The sequence below is a fragment of the Telopea speciosissima genome, chromosome 5 (assembly GCF_018873765.1).
Source record: "Telopea speciosissima isolate NSW1024214 ecotype Mountain lineage chromosome 5, Tspe_v1, whole genome shotgun sequence".
NCBI lineage: Eukaryota > Viridiplantae > Streptophyta > Magnoliopsida > Proteales > Proteaceae > Telopea > Telopea speciosissima.
Genome location: NC_057920.1, coordinates 17,219,817 through 17,239,179, shown reverse-complemented (window position 1 = coordinate 17,239,179; position 19,363 = coordinate 17,219,817). Strand labels below are relative to the sequence as shown.

At 39.8% G+C, this 19,363-nt stretch overlaps 1 protein-coding gene across 3 annotated transcripts; it reads left to right on the top strand.

Annotated features, from left to right (window-relative positions):
- Nucleotides 1-3,055: 3,055 nt before the first annotated feature.
- On the top strand, nucleotides 3,056-18,637 carry LOC122661668. Of its 3 annotated transcripts, XM_043857145.1 has the most exons (4): nucleotides 3,056-3,163; nucleotides 3,205-3,324; nucleotides 17,579-17,830; nucleotides 17,945-18,637. In XM_043857145.1, exons 2-4 carry the CDS (start codon nucleotides 3,214-3,216, stop codon nucleotides 18,410-18,412), a joined length of 831 nt encoding a protein of 276 aa, XP_043713080.1. In that variant the 5' UTR covers nucleotides 3,056-3,163; nucleotides 3,205-3,213; the 3' UTR covers nucleotides 18,413-18,637. The 3 variants fall into 3 exon arrangements, with proteins under 3 accessions (XP_043713080.1, XP_043713081.1, XP_043713082.1); XM_043857146.1 differs by lacking the exon at nucleotides 3,056-3,163 and having other exon boundaries at nucleotides 17,523-17,828; nucleotides 17,943-18,637; XM_043857147.1 differs by lacking the exons at nucleotides 3,056-3,163; nucleotides 3,205-3,324 and adding an exon at nucleotides 17,434-17,462 and having other exon boundaries at nucleotides 17,579-17,828; nucleotides 17,943-18,637.
- The last annotated feature ends 726 nt before the right edge of the window (nucleotides 18,638-19,363 follow it).

Genomic DNA, 19,363 nt, shown 5'->3' with positions numbered 1-19,363 from the left:
CAAAATTAAAGAGACAGGAAGGGAGCAGCAGTCATTCCAATTGTAACCAAGACCGGCATCCAACTTGCAATCTTCCCTTATCAAATTTATTCAAATTTCTAGGGAGCAGCAGTCATTCCAATTGTAACCAAGACCGGCATCCAATTAATGCAATCTTCCCTTATCAAATTTATTCAAATTTCTAGTTCTAACTTCCAGCAGACGCGAAAACATTGCAAAAATCAGAGGATCAACAAAAAAACCAAGATAAATGGGAAAAAAAATGAAGTATCCAGAAACAAATTGCAGAAGCTGAACGAGTTAAAGCTAACATTCAGATCCAAAACAGTCAACGAAAACAGAAAGCTGATTGCTCTGCTCTCAGCCACTTATGTCTCAGAGAGATTCAGGTTCAAATAATCTGATCTCCTTATCAAATTTATTCAAATTTCTAGTCCTAACTGGGAGAGAACTCTAAATCCTAAACCCAAATAAAGGGGAAAAAATAAGAAGAAAGAGGTGAGCGTACCTGGTTTCCTTCTTGGTCGTATTTCCACAACAATCTTCTCTGCTCACTCGCTTAGGGAAGAAGGAAGAAAATGGCAACGACGGAGAGGGCTCATGCGCCATGTGTGAAGCAGACGAGCGGAGTAGTTGCAGCGGGGGAGGAGGTAGTTCACTGTTCAAGCAGGGTTTGGGTTCTTGCGAGGGAGGAGCCGAGGAGGCAACCTTTCCTTCAGAGTTTGGGTTCTTACGAGGGAGGAAGCAACCTTTCCAAAAAATTCTCGATAACATTTTTATTGGGAAACCAAAGCATGTAAAGCAACTAACAGATCCGTGGGGTGAGCCTCACCTGAGCAGCACGGAGTCCTCTCCTTAGAGGTGGCGCAGCAGGGTTCCTCTTCCACGGCGGGTTCTTCGCAGCAAGGTTCTTCTTCAACGGCGGGGCTACAAATGGGATTCGCAGCAGCAAGGTGGCGCTGGTTGCCGTCTCCGAAGGATATTCCGGCAGCGAAATAGGGAGGAGTGGAGAGAGGAGAGACAAATGCGGGAAAGAGGATGTTAGGGTTTATTTTTGGAGAAACCCTCTTTGTAAATACGTATATACGGGTATATATAATATATTCGTTATTTTTATATAATACTTATTTTATAATACCGTATATTTTTTAATTCTAAATCAACATATTAGATTTATGTGGTCAGATCCTACGGTGTAAAAATACCCCTCAAAAGATTCCTATATGAGGTGAACCGACCAGAAAACCCCAACCCTTAGATTATTATATATGAATGTTTAGAATTAATATAGCTTAATTGTAGTTAATTAATATTAAGTAAGCATATTTAGGTTTAATTGATCGATTGGTGTAGTATAAGCACAAATTATACTACACCAATAGATCAATTAAACCTAAACATGCTTACCCAAGGGGTTTTCAATAAAAGTTTTATTTACCAAAAAAAGAGTATAGTATAAGCATGATTAGGGTTACTTAAAGTAGCAATTTCAATTAGCATGCGTTTAATTAAATATGCTTGATTAGATTAATTGTTTAAAGTAGTTTTATGCAAGCATAAGTAATACAAGTATACGATGCAATAGTGTACATTAGTTTGCCAAACGTATTCATACATGTGGGTTTAAGACATACACGTTAGGGAGAACGTTCAATCTATAGCATTTATAGAAAAACCGGTGTTTGGATGCCTAACACCTTCCCACCTTCGTAATTTGACCATTACCCAAATCTCTGAGTAGACCATTTGGAATCAAACACAACTCTCTCACCTAACTAGGGATCGAGCCACCTTTTGTGGAACCTATGCTCCATATCCTAGGTAGCAACTTCTCATCATGTTTTCCCACCCCCTTTTCGTCATTAGGTCATTGCACCCACACTAGGCAAATCCAAGAAGGGGTGAATTAGGTGATGCAGAATAAAATGCAAATTTATTACTTTATCCAACTAATTTGAGGTTGTAAAGGGAAAGAGAAAAAAAAATTTCACATAAAGGAAGACAAACTATATATAGTTGTTCGGTCCTCTTGACCCACATCTACTCCCAAGAGCTCCTCACTCTTGGAATTCTACTAAGTGATTGATCATTGATCTTCCAACGGTGTCAATCAAATGCTTATGTTGTTGTTTCTTAGGCTCATAATTAACCCGGTTGTTTCGTAGGATAACAACCAAACTCTAGGTGTTTCCAAAGCTCACACCTTACCAGTAGTTTTCTCGGGCTCATTAATTACAATCCAATAACTATCAACAATCACCAAAGCGAACATTTTATTGAGATCACTGTCTCCCACAACCAATTCTCTTAGAGTCTTTGAGTGATTAACATTCATTTTTTATAAGGCAAGTCATTATATGTTACGATGTTTGGTAAGAACACCAAATGAGTGTGAATTCCTATTTAATGAGGTGATGACTGAGGTGTTTAACAAATTCCTTGGTCTATAACCTGACACGGACCCGATCTCATGGTCAAAAAAATTTGTATGGAGTCATGTTTAATAATGTGGGTCTTAGACACCAATCTAGGTGTTGACCGTGTGTCATTGAGACTTTAACCTTGATATCATTCCCAAGCCAATCGAAGGTCACTGTTCTCATAAGAGAGTTAGATTCCTCTGCTCTTTCCTTGTTTTTTTTTTTTTAAATAAGTTTTGGGTAAGAGATCACTACCTGATCGCATGGCCCCTGCACCAATGGGGGCCAATGAGAGCTCGCGTAGGGTAATCAAGATGAATGCCGATCCCAAAAGCTAACAGAAGAATCGGGCCAATTCAGCTCGATTCCAATCCATCCAGAACAGAAATGGCTGAGTATGATCCGGAGGCCGATTCCACATTTTTTAACCTTGAGTATTCCACAGTTTCACCATTAGCAGACTTGGCCCAATTCAGGCCAATTAATTCGGATCCCAATCTGCTACGGTGGGGAACAGAAATGGCTGAGCCCGATCCCTAGGCCGATTCAGTATTTTTGAACTTCAGGAAGTCCAAGCATTTTGGGTTTTGACCAGCGAATCACCACTAACCCACTCCCACTTTTCACTCTTTAATTTCTCTTCAAATCGCTACGTTCTCCGTAAACACTTAACAAACCTTCGATTCGAATCATACTTCCCTAAAACATCTTTCTTCCATCCGAAATCTGTTCATCGGATTTTGGCTGTAGGGTTTCATTTGACCATTTTTTTGTGTTCCTTTAGTGTTAGCCAATGGAGCCCGTAACTTTTGTCATTGATCAAATAAAAGTGTTCGTGAAATCTTCTGAAGAGTTCTTCAAGGGCGTGATTCACAAGCGGGATAATTCGTCTCGCCGCAATCTGGTAACCCCATCTCTCTTTCTCTTTGTCTCTACCTGGAAGCTCAATTGATTTTACATACATTTTTGGGTTTTGGCTTCAGCTGTGTTTTTCTCTCCTCTTTCTTATTATTTCCATTTCGTGATTTTTATTATCTTATCATGGTCATTTCCTTAGTCAGTGAAAGTTGATAAGCTACAAGATGACTGAGTTCAATGCTTACTTTCAAGGTTATTTTTTTTGGGGGGGGGTGTGTGGAGGGTGGGGGTGGGGTGGTCGGGTTGGGAACCAAAGACATCCTAAGTTATTGAGCTAACATTGGTTCTTTCCTGGTTATGTTATTTGCTAAATGCATCTTGTGTAACCTATTGCCATTGAACACTGCCTTTTGGAACTCCATCATAACTACATGTTTTTAAACAGTTTGTATATAACTGGGAATCCAGTTATCCATTTACATTGAAGTCATTCATTGAGAGTTGATAATTACAGTGTTTTTGCTATAGGTGAAATTCAATGATTCCATTCGTTATCATTGACAAATTAGCTGCTATGAATCTGTTATCTAACATTCCACAGAGGATGGCATCTGCATTAACTTGCAGAGCCATACTGTCAGTTACATGAATGGCATCCTGAGTACTTGTTTTTCACGACCCATTAAATAGACAAACCCATCACCTTATAGTCCATAATGAAAGTATTGCACGGCATATTGTTTTATCACAAGTGCACAGTAAAAAAAAGCATAAGGGGGCATGGAGGCCAATATGATAGGACCAATAGTGTTGGAAGGAGCTGAAATATCAATGGGCCACTAGTGAGTAATGAATAGCTAATTGATTTCTCTGACTGTTGTGCTAGACTCTAACAACCAATTTGATTGCCATCTATTTCCATATTTATATTATTTTATTTATTTTTGACATGCCTATCCTCTCCCTCTAAGTGGATTTCTTACATCCACCTAGAGGAGCAAGTAGATTAGATAGTCATTGCTCCTGTTGGATGGCTATATGTCATTCGATGTGGATCATATGAGTCGATAGTTTATTACAAATGGAATTTATGTGATACTGATACATCACTAAACAAAGAATTGTTGGAGTGCCATACAACATAACTGAAACAGAAGCTACTTGTTGTAAGAGTGATTTTGATAGGAGTTAATGATAAAAAGGTTCAAGAAGAAAAAGGAGAGTCAATGAGGAAGCAGGAGCGGGAAGCTCACGATTGAACCAATGGGTCCCACTTGTTGTGATGGCTTCTAGAAGGCCCTACTTTTCTATGTGTCTGAGGTATCCCATTGATTGGTTTATATTTGATAGATTAGATATCTCTAAAAGATTACTAATGCAGAAATCAAGCAAGAAGAGAAGATGGGTAATGCAGAAGAGGTTCAGCTAAGGCCTAAGAACCACTCTACAGTAGGATCGATAAACTCTCAAATCCAAAACAAAAGGCAGAATTAGAAAGTATATGAAATCAACCAAACCAGCCATTTGAGAATGGTCTCCAAGTCTTGATCGAATGTTAGCCTTAGTGTGGTGAAGATATCCTCCAAATTTGGTCCAATTCTGGTGGTCAGAAGTAGAGATCTGAGTTGGTCTTGAAAATAGAAGGTTAACTCAAAATAGAAGGTAGGTGTTGTAGATCAATTCAGGTAGCAGTGGGGGCTAAAACTTGGATCAAGTGGAGGCCTGGTTGGTGGAAGGCTCTACAGCAAGTGTGATGTAAACCTGGTGGAGGGAGATGGAGTTATGAAGGTGTACTGAAAATAGAAGGTTTATGGTTATGGAAGGTTCCAGCCATAAAGGGGAATTGAGTGGAGAGGATGAAGGTGTGGTGCTGTGTTTCAAACCCAGCAGGATTTAGGTGGATGGATATGTAGAAATCTCACACTGATGTTGCAGCAGAACTTCGATTCCAGAATAGCAGTAGCCTGGAATAGCAATGGAGGCACTCGAATGGGGAAGACAGTAGCAGTAGCAGTTTTTGTGGGGGGGGGTGTCTTCAATCTTAGGATGATGATCTTCAATACCAGCAATCACCAACAGAGATCGAGCAAGGGAGGAGGAAGAGGACAAAAATAAGAGAAAATGATAAAGATGTTCGGCTCTCTCAACTAGGTTTCTCAACCCTTCAAGTCATGAGAATCACTTGAAAAAAAGGAAACAAATTTTCCAAATCAATCTTCATTCATTCAATAAATCGTGGGGAGGCTTCTACAGCCTTTACATAATATGTAGAGGGCTATGCTTGCACCTCAAGTTACAAGAAAAAATAGAAACTACTAAACTGAAAATTAGAAACTAAAATTGAAAATAGTAACTAGGATTGACTCAAAAATAGAAACTAGATATAATCTTCAAGTCTTTACTTCTATATCATAGTTTGATTGAGGTAGGTGAAGGGCAGCATCTAGATCAATCGATCACCTCATTAGTGCTGCCCTGAAATCATGGTGAGAACTAAAAAAGAAAGGAAAAGAAGGAGATCGAGAGAAGGCGAAGAGGAGAAGAGAGAAAGACGATGGGGAAGAAAGGGGTTGTTCTGTAACCTAGATCAGAATTTTGGCTCTGATACCATGTTAGCAGAACAGTTTAGAGCTGTAATGCTTGGATGATCAATGAGACTAGCCAAGCTCTCTATTTATAATAAAAGCATCTTACAATAGAGTTAATGAAGATTAATTTGATTTCTTTTGGTTGTTACCCAGGTTGGTATCAATAGCCATGTGGTGGCTATTATCTCTCTTCCCTCTCAATAACTTCTCTCTCCTCTCTCTTGGTAACCCCTTCCACTTCTCTTTATTTGCTATTCTGTCTCTATAATTTTCTCTTTGACATACTTCCTATTTTCACTCTTTATTCCTCTCTTTGTTTCTCTGATGTCTTCTATTTTATCTTTTCTCTCACCAGTCAACTAGTTTGTCTTCCCTGTTTCTCTCTCTTGTCCTTAATGTTGCAGGCTACTGCTGGATTAGATCTCAAACATAGAACAAATTAGCTACTGTTCAAACAAACTATGATAACTTCTATTTTCTATTTTCTCTCTCCTGTATGTCCCATTGATTTCTGAAAGTTCCACTATTTTAATTTTTTAAAATTATCATAATTTCACTCCTCAGTTTCTGTTATAATCAAACAGACCTGATCATCAGATCTGGAATATTCTTTCTGACCATAGATCTAAAGCCCGGATCTGTCTAGCATAATCTCCTAGATTTGTTTCCATTCTCAACAAATCATAGCCTTTGATTTCTCTTTTTGCTCATCACCCGTAGGTTGACCTAATTGATTTCCATCAACGATTCAATTATGGGATTATGCACCTAATGAACTCAAGCACAGAAAATAGAATTTAGAAAGTTCAAATTTGAAGAAGTATAATAGAAATAGGACTCTGAAGAATCTAAGGAAAGATGAGTTCTCTTTATGAAAAGAGAAGCAGAATCAGAACTAAAAGTAGAACTTAGGAGAAGGAGATGGGAAACAGAATATTATTATTAAGCAAAACAGAATTAATCAAGTGGAGAAAAGCATGCCCAAGTTTGAATAGGAGTTCAGAAACTGATTTGCTTCAGTTAGGGAATGTTGAAGTCACCACGTTGGGGGTACATGACCATATGTACCATGGGGGTACATATGTGTCGTGTACACTTTACACCTCACCTTCTATTTCCTAAACTTTTTATTTCTCTTAGGTTTCTATTTTAGCTAAGTTTATATTTCTGTGTAATTTGGTTTAGGAAGGTTTCTATTCATGTGATGTAATCTTTCTCTTTAAATAATACAATTGAGAGGGGGAGAGACAACCAAGGAAGTCTGTGAATTCTCTTTACAGTCTCTCCCATCATCTCCTTCTCCTTCATTATCTTTGGTTTATTAATTGCTTTATTGCTATATGGTATCAGAGCAGTAAATAAACCAGAGATCGATCCTCCTTTCATGTGGTTTTGAGAGTCTCTTCAGAGACAGGAATCGATATTGTCTACAGCACTCCTTGTGCTGCCTACCTGCTGCTAATGTCCTAGTTCTTCACACACACATATGAACTAGGGATTCCTCGTCTATCATTGCTGCTTATGAGGATTTCAAGCTACCAAAGTCAGAATTATGAAGATTATGTCTGCAGTTTCTAAATCTGGGAATCTTCTACCAGAATATTGAAGTTCAACCTTTTTTCTCTTCCTCCCAGCTGATGAGCTTTATCTTCCTGGAGTTGTTTCCTACTACCTAGAGGTACCTTCAATCCAGATCTGGGGGCCAACTTGTGGCTTGATTTACTAGAAATTGGTTTCTCCTTTGTTCTGGCAGATGCTTTGTTTTTCGATCAATTTACAGACCTATTGTTTAGTTTATATCTCTTGGTTCTCCTACACAATCATGCTCATGTTTTGGGGTTTATCTTCCCTACTACAGTACTTTCTTTGGTTCTTATTTCAGGTCATTCTGACCTCCAATTCTGCATTCCTAAGGCTACACCCTGCCGGCAGGAGCTAATACATGTGTTTGATATTTTTTTGTTGTCCCTACTACTATCTCTACTGCCTGCTACTGGTTTTGACAGATTCTGCTATTCAAAAACCACTGTTACTACCTACTACTACCACTGGTACTGCTCTTTTATTGGTTCTGGTTCTCTATGGCTGAGTCTAAGCTTCCCACTGATATATTACATATTCAGATTACTACTATTTAGTTGAATGGTGTCTCTAACTACCTTCTATGGGCTCAAGCTGTCCAAGCTTACATTCATGCAAAGGTTAAGATCAAGTACCTCACTAATGACCCTCCTATCATTGATCCTAAGGATTCTACTACTGCTACTGCTCACGATGATTGGGTGCGTGAGAATTCTACTATTAAAGTCTGGTTATGGAATAGAATTGAACCTGCCATTGCTGCTAATGTGATGTTTCACACACTTGCTAAAGGTGTTTGGGAAGATCTTTACGAAAGCTACTCGCAAGAGAAATATATTTCCCGCACCTATGAACTTTATGAGAAATTGTTCCACTTCTCCCAGAGTGATAAATCTCTAAATGGCTACTTCAGTACATATAAAGGATATCTTGAAGAGCTCCAGGTATATCAGCCCCTCACTACTAATCTGGAGCAATTGAAGCAACAACGGGCTGAGTTTCATGTTGTCAAGTTTTGGTTGGTCTTCACCCTGATTATCAAGCTGTTAAGGGTCAGCTTCTTACTTGAGCAAAGGTGCCCTCTCTCAATGAGGTCTTCTCTCACTTGCATCGTTTAGTTACTACATCTTCCACAGTCACTTCTTCTGCTCCTGCTAAGGACAGTTCTGCATTCACTGCTGCCCGCAGTCAAGGTTCTAGTAGAGGCTATGGTCAGTACTGTGGTCGTGGTCGTGGTACAGGTGGACAGCTCTTTGACAAATCCTCTCACTAGTGCACTTATTGTGGGAAGCCTAATCATACTGTTGACACTTGTTGGGGAAAACATGGTCGACTAGAGTGGGCTAATGAGTTAGTCAATACTACCACCACCGACATTCCTGCTGATCACATCATTACTAGCGACTCTACCCATGCATCTACATCAGGAGTTTCCTCCACTAGGTGTGTTTCACGTGATGACTATAACAAAATTCTCAAGCGTCTCCCATAGGCCACAGCTTGAATCTACATTTTCTACTTTCACAACTACCTTAGCCCACACAGGTAACTCTGCTTTTATTTCTTCAATTTCCACCCCATGGATTATTGACTCTGGTGCTTCCTGCCATATGATTGGTAAGTCTAACCTATTTTCTTCCATTTCTAAACTTAATACTTTCTCTCCTGTTGTTCTTGCTGATGGATCTTCTACTAAAGTTACAGGTCATGGGGTAGTCTCTCCCACATCCTCCATGAACCTTTCTCCTATTTTTTTTGTTCATAAAATGCCTCTAAGTCTTTTATTTGTTAGTCAACTTACCAAGTCCTTTCATTGTTCCATTACTTTCTTTCCTTTTTATTGTGTTTTTCAGGACCTCCAGACTAGGAGGATGATTGGTGGAGGGCTTGAACAGTCCGAACTATACTATTTGGATGGCACTGATCCTTCTACTGCTGCTGCTGCCTCCGTTAGTGTATCTCCTCTTCAGTGGCATTTTTATCTTGGACATCCCTCCTTATCCAAGCTTCAGTTGATGGTTCCAAGTTGTCGTTCTCTATCCCATATTGAGTGTGAAGTATGTGAATTAGGGAAGCATCATCGCTCTTCGTTTTCTGCTAATAGTGTTGCCCGTAGCTCGTCTTTATTTTCTTTGGTCCATTCTGACATTTGGGGTCCTTGTTGTGTCAGAAATAGGTTAGGATTTTCTTATTTTGTTAGTTTTGTTGATGACTAGTCTCGGTTAACTTGGGTCTATTTGTTAAAGGATTGATCACAATTTCTTTCAGTGTTTCACACTTTTTATAATGAAATAAAAACCTAGTTTGATGCTTCTATTAAAGTTTTCGTTCTGATAATGCCCTTGAGTTTACTCAATGTGACATCTCTGACTTTTGTTTATCCAAAGGCATGATTCATCAAACGAGTTGTTCGTATACTCCCCAATAAAATGGGGTTGCCGAAAGGAAAAATAGACATTTGTTAGAAGTTGCCAGGTCCATTATGTCACGCCCCATCCCGCATACAGGGATAAAATACATTATAAGGGGTGACTAGGACGCGCTTGTCATCCTACTAAGCCGGATCACGACACGGTGTCCCAACGCACGATCATAACTAATATTAAAACAATATAATATCGAGTGCGGAAAGGGAAATATTACATTCCAAATGATCACTAGTTTTGCGGAGCGTATAAAATCAATAGTTACAAAATGATCAAAGTCTAGATGATAAATACTGTAGTTAATCCATTTTTCATTACCATCTAATAATGATCAACAAGGATATAACAAAGAATGTTTATACATGGGCCTACGCCCTAAAATAAACAAAAGGGGGTACAAGTCCCTAGAATTCTCACGGCCCGTAGGCACAATCGTCACAAGGTCACCCCATGTTCCTCTAACACAGCCTTCCGCCCTCCGCACCGCATCATGATCTAAAAATTGTGTACACGAGGGGGTTAGCTCCACTGAGCCAGTGAGGGGATGGGGATGCACAAACACGTAATTCACATAGTCCAATGATGCATGCACATGTTAAGTCCATTTTTCCACCTAACAAACAACTAAGTCAATGGCATATGCTATCATGTGACAACTCGGGAGACACTGTGGGTCACTTAACTTATCGCCACAATGAAACCTCAATTGTCACGTGGGACCTACGCCGATCGAAGCCTCCAAGACCACTCAAGGCACCCGATAACCAATACTACCATGATCGGCCTCTCCACCTCCACGTAATCCGGTACTGATTACCCAACACCTAAACCCCTGTTGGTAAGGGTCGTAGCATAAGGGTGTGAAATCCTAGCCACAATATACTACATGCAGTCCTATCGTCCCGAGAGGTAATCCGGGCGCATCAACTTTTCATCCGGTTTAGTGCCCTACGCACAAGACGCACGGCACGCGCATACTGATTCAACATGACATTCAACAAAATTTCTTCATAAATGTATATAGTGTTTGGGTTCCTGACTGCATTACCCCAAGACCGAGACCCATCAAGGTATCACATTACCAATCAACATTATAACAATTGTATATAAGAGTATGCAATATGCACAAACATGTTTATTAATTATACTGATTACATAATATATAATGCAATAATAATAACAAGCCCAAACAACCAAACCCACTCACAATATGTGTTATGCCCCGATGTTATGAGTTGTCGCCGAAATCAAGTAACACGTCACAAGATGAAAACTTTAAACCTAAATAAAGAGTGAAAATAGGGTTAATTAAGTAAAGGGACTGATCCCCAAAAGGTCTCCCATTAATCATTTAAGTATAAGGTTTCGTATGAAGTGGTTGCGGTGTGGTTTCATGCCCAAATTCTCGCAACCACATGTAAATCCTAGGAGACCCGGGCCCGTGATGCTTTTAGTCAAGGTCGGATGCAGATGCGGTTTTAAAATCAATCCGAGTGTAAATCCTAGGAAACCAGGGGCCCAGGACAGCTTTAGTCAAGGTCGGATGCGATGTGGTTTCGAAAACCAATCCGAGTGTAAATCCGACCTTCACAGGGGGCCTTCTCGAAAGGTAATTTCGTGGTGGTTTCTTGCAGTGTCCGAAACCACATGTAAATCCTAGCTAACCAGGGGCTTAGGATAGTTTTAGTCAAGGTCGGTTCGGTGTGGTTTCTAAAATCGAATCCGAGTGTAAAACCACATGCCTCGCAGAACCGAAAATTGAAGGGTTTCTCACTAGGGATTCATTTTCCAAGGGGTTTAAAGGTAGGGAGGCTTCAAGAAAGCTTCCTCCTAGGTCCATTAGGGTTCTAAGACCTCATTAGGTCCATGTAATCCCATGGATTTAAGAGAAAACCAAGAGGACCTAAATTAGGACATAATATGTTAGAAACCTTAAATTTCTTAAATGGAAAGAGATTACTTAGGCTTAGGGCTTGTAATGGAGTGAAATAACTCCACCATAGTCTAGGTTTAGAGGTTCCATCGATTCCTTGGGTTCCAAGAGAACCCTAGGTTGAATTTCTCCCATTTCCCAAACCTCAAAAATCAAAATAGATGAAGAGATGTGGGTTTGAATGACTTACCTACCCCCAATATAGAAGGCTCCATGTTGAGGCTCCAAGAAGTGCTCTTCCAACCTCCAACCAAGTTTCTCCACCCTTCTTCCTCCTTCTCTCCTTCCTTCTTCCTTCTTTCTTCTTTCTTCTTTCTCCTTTCTCTCTCTTTCTCTCCTCCACGATTTAGGTTAGATGGGAGAAGAAATGAAAATGAATCCTTCTCCCCCTTTGTCTTATTTATAGAAAATGGGCTTGGGTCCTCTAAGTTAGATGGGTCAAATAGAGTCAAATGGGCCTCTTAACTAAATGGGCCTCGCCCACAGTTTTCAAATAGAAAAGAACCCACTTGGGGATGGGTCCATCCACTATGGGATTATAAGCCCATCACACGCTCCCTTAAATAAGTGGGACCCACAAATGGAATATTCCCAACTCAACTAAAATAGCCCGGCTGTCCAAATCTTGACCCGTACTTGAGGGCATCAAGAGAAAGGGTAAATAAATAACCTTAAGGGCTAGAACTTACTATTTCCTTGTCATGGTTTGTCCCCGTGACCCGAATAGTTTCCTCCACAGGTAAACCCGCTGTGGTCAATAATTTTGTAGGCTGGGTTTGACCACCGAGAACGACTCACCAAAGATACGTGGCGTTGATAACCACACGTCACGGGGAAGAAATAATAATTAATTATGATCCGGGGTGCGGGTGTAACACATTATGCTTCACATGCCCGTTCTAAATTTTTTTTGTTATGATGTAGTCCTTACTGCATGTTTTCGTATGCCCTCGTTTGTATTAGACAATCAGGTCCCTTTTTCTGTTTTACATCCAAACACACCCTTATTTAGTCTTTCGCCTTGTATTTTTGGTTGTGTTTGCTTTGTTCATAATTTATAGTCTGGTGTTGACAAACTATCTCCTCGTGCCACTAAATGTATTTTTCTTGGTTATTCTCGGACTCAAAAGGGGTATAGGTATTATGACCCTATTTCTAATCCAAAGTTTGTAACTTTTCCTGCAGATCCTACCCCTGCCCCACCTCTTCCGGTTGCTACTCCTATTACATCTGCCCTTCCATTACAAGTATACCAACGCAGGCAGCACCAGCAGCTTTCAACTACTGTGTCATCCTCCACTATTATTCCTCTTCAGCCCACTACCGATCTGGCTCCTTGTTTTGCAGATCCTCCTGACTTACCAATCACCCAACGGAAAGGTACATGTTCTTGTACACAAAAGTCCCTGCTTATCCTATTTCTCATCTCCTTTCCCACTACCGTTCCTTTACCTCTTCCTTATCCGCTGATGTTGTTCCTAAGTCCCATCATGAGGCCTTATCTCATTCTGGGTGGAAGGTAGCTATGGATACGGAGATGGATGCTTTGTTATCACGTGCAACATGGACTCTTATGGATTTACCTCCTGGTAAGGATGTTGTGCATTGTCATTGGGTCTACACCACTAAATATAACCCAGATGGTTTGGTTGAGCGCCTAAAGGCACGGTTGGTCGATCAGGGCTATACTCAGACATATGGTGTGGACTATTTTGAGACTTTTTCCCCTGTTGCCAGGTTGAATTCTATTCGTGTTCTCATTTCTTTGGCAGTCAATCTTGACTGGCCGCTCCACTAGTTGGACGTTAAGAATGCATTTCTATATGGTGATCTTCAGGAAGAGGTTTATATGGAGCAACCTCTGGGGTATGTTGCTCAAGGGGAACTTTCGGGTAAGGTTTGCAAACTTCATAAGACTATCTATGGGTTGAAATAGTCCCCACGTGCTTGGTTCGATAAGTTCAGCTCTATTGTTACTAGTTGTGGTTTCTCACAGTGCTATTCAGACCACTCTGTATTTGTTCGTTGACAAGACTCCAAAGTTGTGGTTCTTGTTGTTTATGTGGTTGATATCATTATATCCGGTAATGATGCTACTGGTATTAGTGAGGTGAAAGCCTATCTTCATCAGCATTTTCAAATGAAGGATTTGGGTTTTCTCCAATATTTTCTTGGTATTGAGGTTCTTCAAAGTAAGAAAGGAATGAACCTACCTCAGAGGAAGGATGGTCTTGATCTCTTGTCTGATACAAGTTTGCTAGCAGCCAAACCAGTTGATACTCCTAAGGATTCGCATAAAAAATTTGGCTCTACTGATAGTGAAGACTTTGAGGACCAACATCGGTATAGCCGATTAGTGGGAAAGCTTATTGATCTCACTGTCACTAGGCTGGATATTTCTTTTGTTGTTGGCGTGGTTAGCCAATTTATACACTCTCCTAAGAAAATTCATTGGGAGGCAGTGTGTCGTATCTTATGATATTTGAAGGGAGCTCCAGGCAAGGGGCTCATCTATCGTCCCCATCAGAATGTTGACATTGTAGGCTTTTCTGATGCTAACTGGGCAGGTGTAGATGGTGACAAACATTCCACCACAAGATATTGTACCTTTGTGGGAGGTAATCTAGTAACTTGGCGTAGCAAGGAACAGACTACAGTTGCTAGATCTAGTGCAGAAGCAGAGTATCGGGCCATAGCACAAACTGCAGCTGAACTAATGTAGCTGAAATCTTTTCTTCATGAGTTGGGATTTTCGATTACTCAAGATAATCAAGCGGCTATCCACATTGCAAGTAATCCCGTCTTTGAGCAAACTAAGCATATTGAAGTTGACTGTCACTTTGTCAGAGATGCTATTCTGAAGAAGTTGATTGTCACTCCCTTTGTTCCTTCCACTGGTCAGCTTGGCGGTGTCTTTACCAAGCCTTTGTTTGGCCCTACTTTCCGCAATGGATGTTTCAAGCTGGGGATGGGTGATTTGTATGTTCCAACTTGAGGGGGAGTGTTAAAGTCACCACGTTGGGGGTACATGACCCATATGTACCGTGGGGGTACATATGTGTCATGTACACTTTACACCTCACTTTCTATTTCCTAAACTTTCTATTTCTCTTAGGTTTATACTTTAGCTAAGTTTCTATTTCTGTGTAATTTGGTTTAGGAAAGTTTCTATTCCATGTGATGTAATATTTCTCATTAAATAATACAATTGAGAGGGGGAGAGACAACCAAGGAAGTCTGCGACTTCTCTTTGCAGTCTCTCCCATCGTCTCCTTCTTCTCTTCCTCTTCTTTATCTCTGGTTTATTAATTGCTTTATTGCTACAGGGAAGAAAGAGAGATAGAAGGGGAAGAATATAGTCAGCAATCCCACCTGATTTGCCTGCTGAATCCACAATATAAAACATGCCACTGAACCCACAGCAGCTCCACTTCTGTGTCCACAGAAGTAACAGGCTTGCATCCACAAAGCCTGATCAGAGATCCACATAATCAATTGAGCTGAAAGCTTCATCTTCAGTACTAAATTCGTGTACAGGGTTGAAGCCCCTTACTACCTTATATAAAAGACTCAAATTAACCTTAAAAATCCTCCAGCCTAGCTTGCTATGGAGGTGGTCTTAACTGAGTAAAACTCTGCATAAAATAAAGGAAAGCAGCTTAAAACAAGGCTGGACTCTATCCCTAACCCAGCCATCAACTAACACTTGATAAAAATTAAAATAAGAAACCAAAAACTAGGCACAAATAGTAAACATGAAATGTAACAGGTGAATAACAACACGTGCCAGCTTTGAACCAGAGAACTGTTCAGAATTGAACCAGGCCAATCTGCAGGCTATTCTGGCCTCTTTTATCTTCTCTCTTCTGCTGAAATTTTGCATCAATATTTGTCAACCTTAAATCAAACCAAGAAGATCCTACAACAGCTTTCAATTATTTCTACGAACCATTTCATTGGTGATGATTGTACTGGAAACAGCCTCTCCTGCGAAGTAGGGGGTAAGGCTATGTACACTTGCACCTCCCAGATCCTGCAGTAGCGGGATCCTCGTGCACTGCGACACTTTTTTTTATTATTTTTATTTCATTGGTGATTGCAACTATGTGCCATTGGCTTGATTTATTGGGCAGATTGATGATTACAATCTGGGTCAATTGGAAAGAGAGAATGAAGATAAGGAAAAAGGAATAGAATAATATAAAGGGAAAATTTCCTGGATCTACTTAACAATAAAAAAATTTACAAAACTGGAATATATAAATTATGTTTTACGTTATAAATTACGATATTGAAAAGATTTACCTAACCCGATCAAATTAAAATAACTAAAATAAACAACCTAAAATACCCCTGCAACCCACTTCTTCTTCTCCTCACAAATTTTTTATTCAACCGCTTCACATCCCCCGCCTTCCATCTCTTTTCATTTTTTATTTTAATCAGAATTGCTTTCGAGTTAAGCATTGTGCTTCTCTCTCCCCCTCTCCTCTTCGTGCTCGATCGCTCCCTGGGTTAAATCTACCGGAATGATGTACTCGGCTTTCTTGAATTGGGTTGGCTTGGGAGATGAAAGCTTCAAGTTGAGTTCTTCGGTGGCGTGGAAAGTCTTGTGTGACGTTGGTTTGGAGTTGAACTATGGGAAGAGAGATTGGTTTAGGTGAGGGATGCTTCCGTGGTATTGGAGTTGGGACAACTTTGCTGTCAACAATGGGTTTGAGGTCTTCCAAAGCTTTTTCTAATTTACATATGGCCAAATATTTCAAAGACCTCAGAAATAAAAAGATGGGGCGGTGAACAAGAATGGTAAATCAGAATTGTAAATTCTCAAAACAGTATCAAATAAGGCTGAGATTTCACCAACAGAATTGCCTAGCTCTTGCTGACCGCTAGACTAGAAAATAATATTTTAATAGAGTTGAAAATGGTGCAATGTGTTGGTTGCAGGAAAAACTCAGAAACAGAGTATGGAAAATGGTTCTTCTATATTTTCAGATTTAAAAAACTAGAAATCGATTTTAAAATTTCAGAGAGATTAGTCTTTTAGTATCAAATTTGGAAAAAAAAACGTAACTAGTATGAAGAAGACAAACAATTCAAGCAAACTGAAACTTGACCAAAAAATAGAGGTTTCGACCGGCTTAAAAAGCAAGGGAGAACTATGGAAAGAAGAAGAGAATCGGAGAAAAGTAATAAGAGGAGTTCTGACTTGAGTTGGAGTAGGAATAAAACTGAAACAAATTGGACTCAGAACATTGTTCGATAACTCTAGTAGTATAAGAATGCAGAAATGTTCCTTAGTCATCGAAAGAAGAAAAGAAGAAATTGTTGAGGATGATAGAATCCAGCAGAAGTCGGAAGAGAGAGAGGGAGTGAGACTTAGTTAATTACAAAGATGTTGGAGGTATTTTAAGAAATTCACTCAACTTTTTCTGCTGGGTTGGGGTTTTTGTAAATCTTTTCTGCCTTAAAAGTGATTGGTGTAAAATACATTTAAAGTACGTCAGACGGGTAAATCTTTTTTCTATCATGTAGATCTAAGCAATTATCCCTAATATAAACACTGATGTTTTCCTGAATGCAAATCCTAGTAAATTATTGGGAGCAATAATCTGGTCAACTCTAAATGTGTTACTTTTGAACTTCTTGGTGAGAAGTAAATTATTTTATGGTTGGATTTTATAATTTTGTGTTGACATGTTTCCTTCTTCCATAGGTAGCAACAAGCTGTACGATGGAGCTTTACAACTCTTCCCATTTTATTATTTACAGATTGAGATTTTGAAACGGTTGCAACGAGAAGTATTTTCTGATCTGATGAAACTGAGGGACAGACAGGACAAGGTTGAGAGAATGCTTTCCTTCTATAGATCTTCCAAGGGAAATCCGTTTCAGGAAGCCAGTACCCGTGTGAAAGGAGAGGTGGATGTTGTGGGTGCATTATTGCTTGTGGATTATATTTATCGACAGACCTGTGGCACTCTTGATAGAGCAGGAGTTAGAACTGGAACTGTTTCAAGGTTCATTTTTGAAGCAACTATCCGGCAGAAGGATTCTCTTGTAGCAGAGTTCATGGCTAGTCAGAGGGGGCAGGGCTATAATGGTGACATTTCAGGAACTGGTAATTTTTAACAGGGGCAGAGCCTTACTGATTTCTCTTTTGGACCACCCCTTTTGAATCAATATCATGATGCTGCCGCTGCATTATTGGTGAAAAGATCAAAGGTTGCTGCATGTTTGGCTGAGTTTGTTTCTGGATTGGGAATGCAACCGGATTCTACTGGAATTAGGCATTGCTTAAGCACTTTTGGGCAAGTTATCTATCAGCTTTCAAAAGGAACAAAGCTCACTCTATTGGGTATTCAGAAAATGCCCAAATCATTAAATCAGCAGATTGGTTTAGGTTTCCTTACTTTGCCAGTGGGTAGTTTAAGACGCCACAAGCATCCTGATACACCCACTGAAGCATCTTTTTCATCCGTCACCAGCAACGTAGAGGACAATGTAGCTATTAGATCCATTGGTTTGATGCTTGAGTTGGAGCTTGACGAGAGTACTAGAATCAGAGGTTGGGTTGAAATGCAGAAATCAAGTCCGAGATACTAACAATAGGCTGTAACACTGTCTGATACACCTGAAGATGACATAGGATGGGGTTTGAGCTTGGGAGGGATTATCCAAGGTCCGTCAGCTTGGGATCAATTCCAGGTCGAAGCTTTCTTGAAATTCAATTCAGGAAAGGGGTTCAACTTTCAGCCTGGTTTTCTAAATGTTATGGATGAGATAAACAGGGTTCCTGCTCTTATGTTTCGGTCAAGTTGGTCTTTGTGATTGAATACTGCAATGTTACCGAAACGAAGACCTACTATGTTGTGATTTCCCCAAAGCTAGTTAAAACGTTTCTTCTGTGACTTGAAATTAGGGTTTTGCCAAGACTTTGTATTGCATGGTGGGGAACAGGGAATGTTAGATAGCTTACTCTTTAGCATGGACCTCTAAAATTCTGTTTTTCTTAAAAATATTTTGTTAAAGGTTTCTTTGACAAAAAAAAAATCTTAGCTGTCAGAATTACATAGTAAACTTTGAGGCTCCATCTAAAGTTGGATGTAAAGTGATAATTAAAGAGTAGTGTAACATATTTTAACTAGAAAAGAGAAATAGCATAACAGTAAGTAGCTTCATTTTAAGATAGTAGATAAGAGTGAATTCTACCCAAAAAAAAAGATGAATTAAATCTCTTTCATGATATACCCTAAAGCCATTCCTTTTTTGTTCTTGTGGGAGGGATTGGGGAAATTGTGTCAAAGTGTTTGGGAGTATCACTTGTGCCATGCTTATGTCGTCATTGCTTCAACAACTGGTGTTTTGGAAGTCATGTTTTAGTGGTCAAGCAAGAGGCCATGAAAATCCTGTAATTTGGTTGGTTAGTTCAAAGATGAACAAATTTATAGATGGTCACCATACATCATTTATGATTCATGACTGACTGCCTTCTCCACGTTTGCAACATCAATGAAAAGCTTGTGTTTTCTTTGGTGGGGGGGGGGGGGGGGGGGG

What these genes read in the sequence shown, in the direction of transcription:
- LOC122661668 (XM_043857145.1), top strand. Translation starts at nt 3,214, where the DNA reads ATGGAGCCCGTAACTTTTGTCATTGATCAAATAAAAGTGTTCGTGAAA. An exon ending in ATTCGTCTCGCCGCAATCTG is followed by an intron (nt 3,325 to 17,578) that starts GTAACCCCATCT and finishes TATTATTTACAG; the next exon opens with ATTGAGATTTTGAAACGGTT. An exon ending in CTGGAACTGTTTCAAGGTTC is followed by an intron (nt 17,831 to 17,944) that starts ATTTTTGAAGCA and finishes TTTTAACAGGGG; the next exon opens with CAGAGCCTTACTGATTTCTC.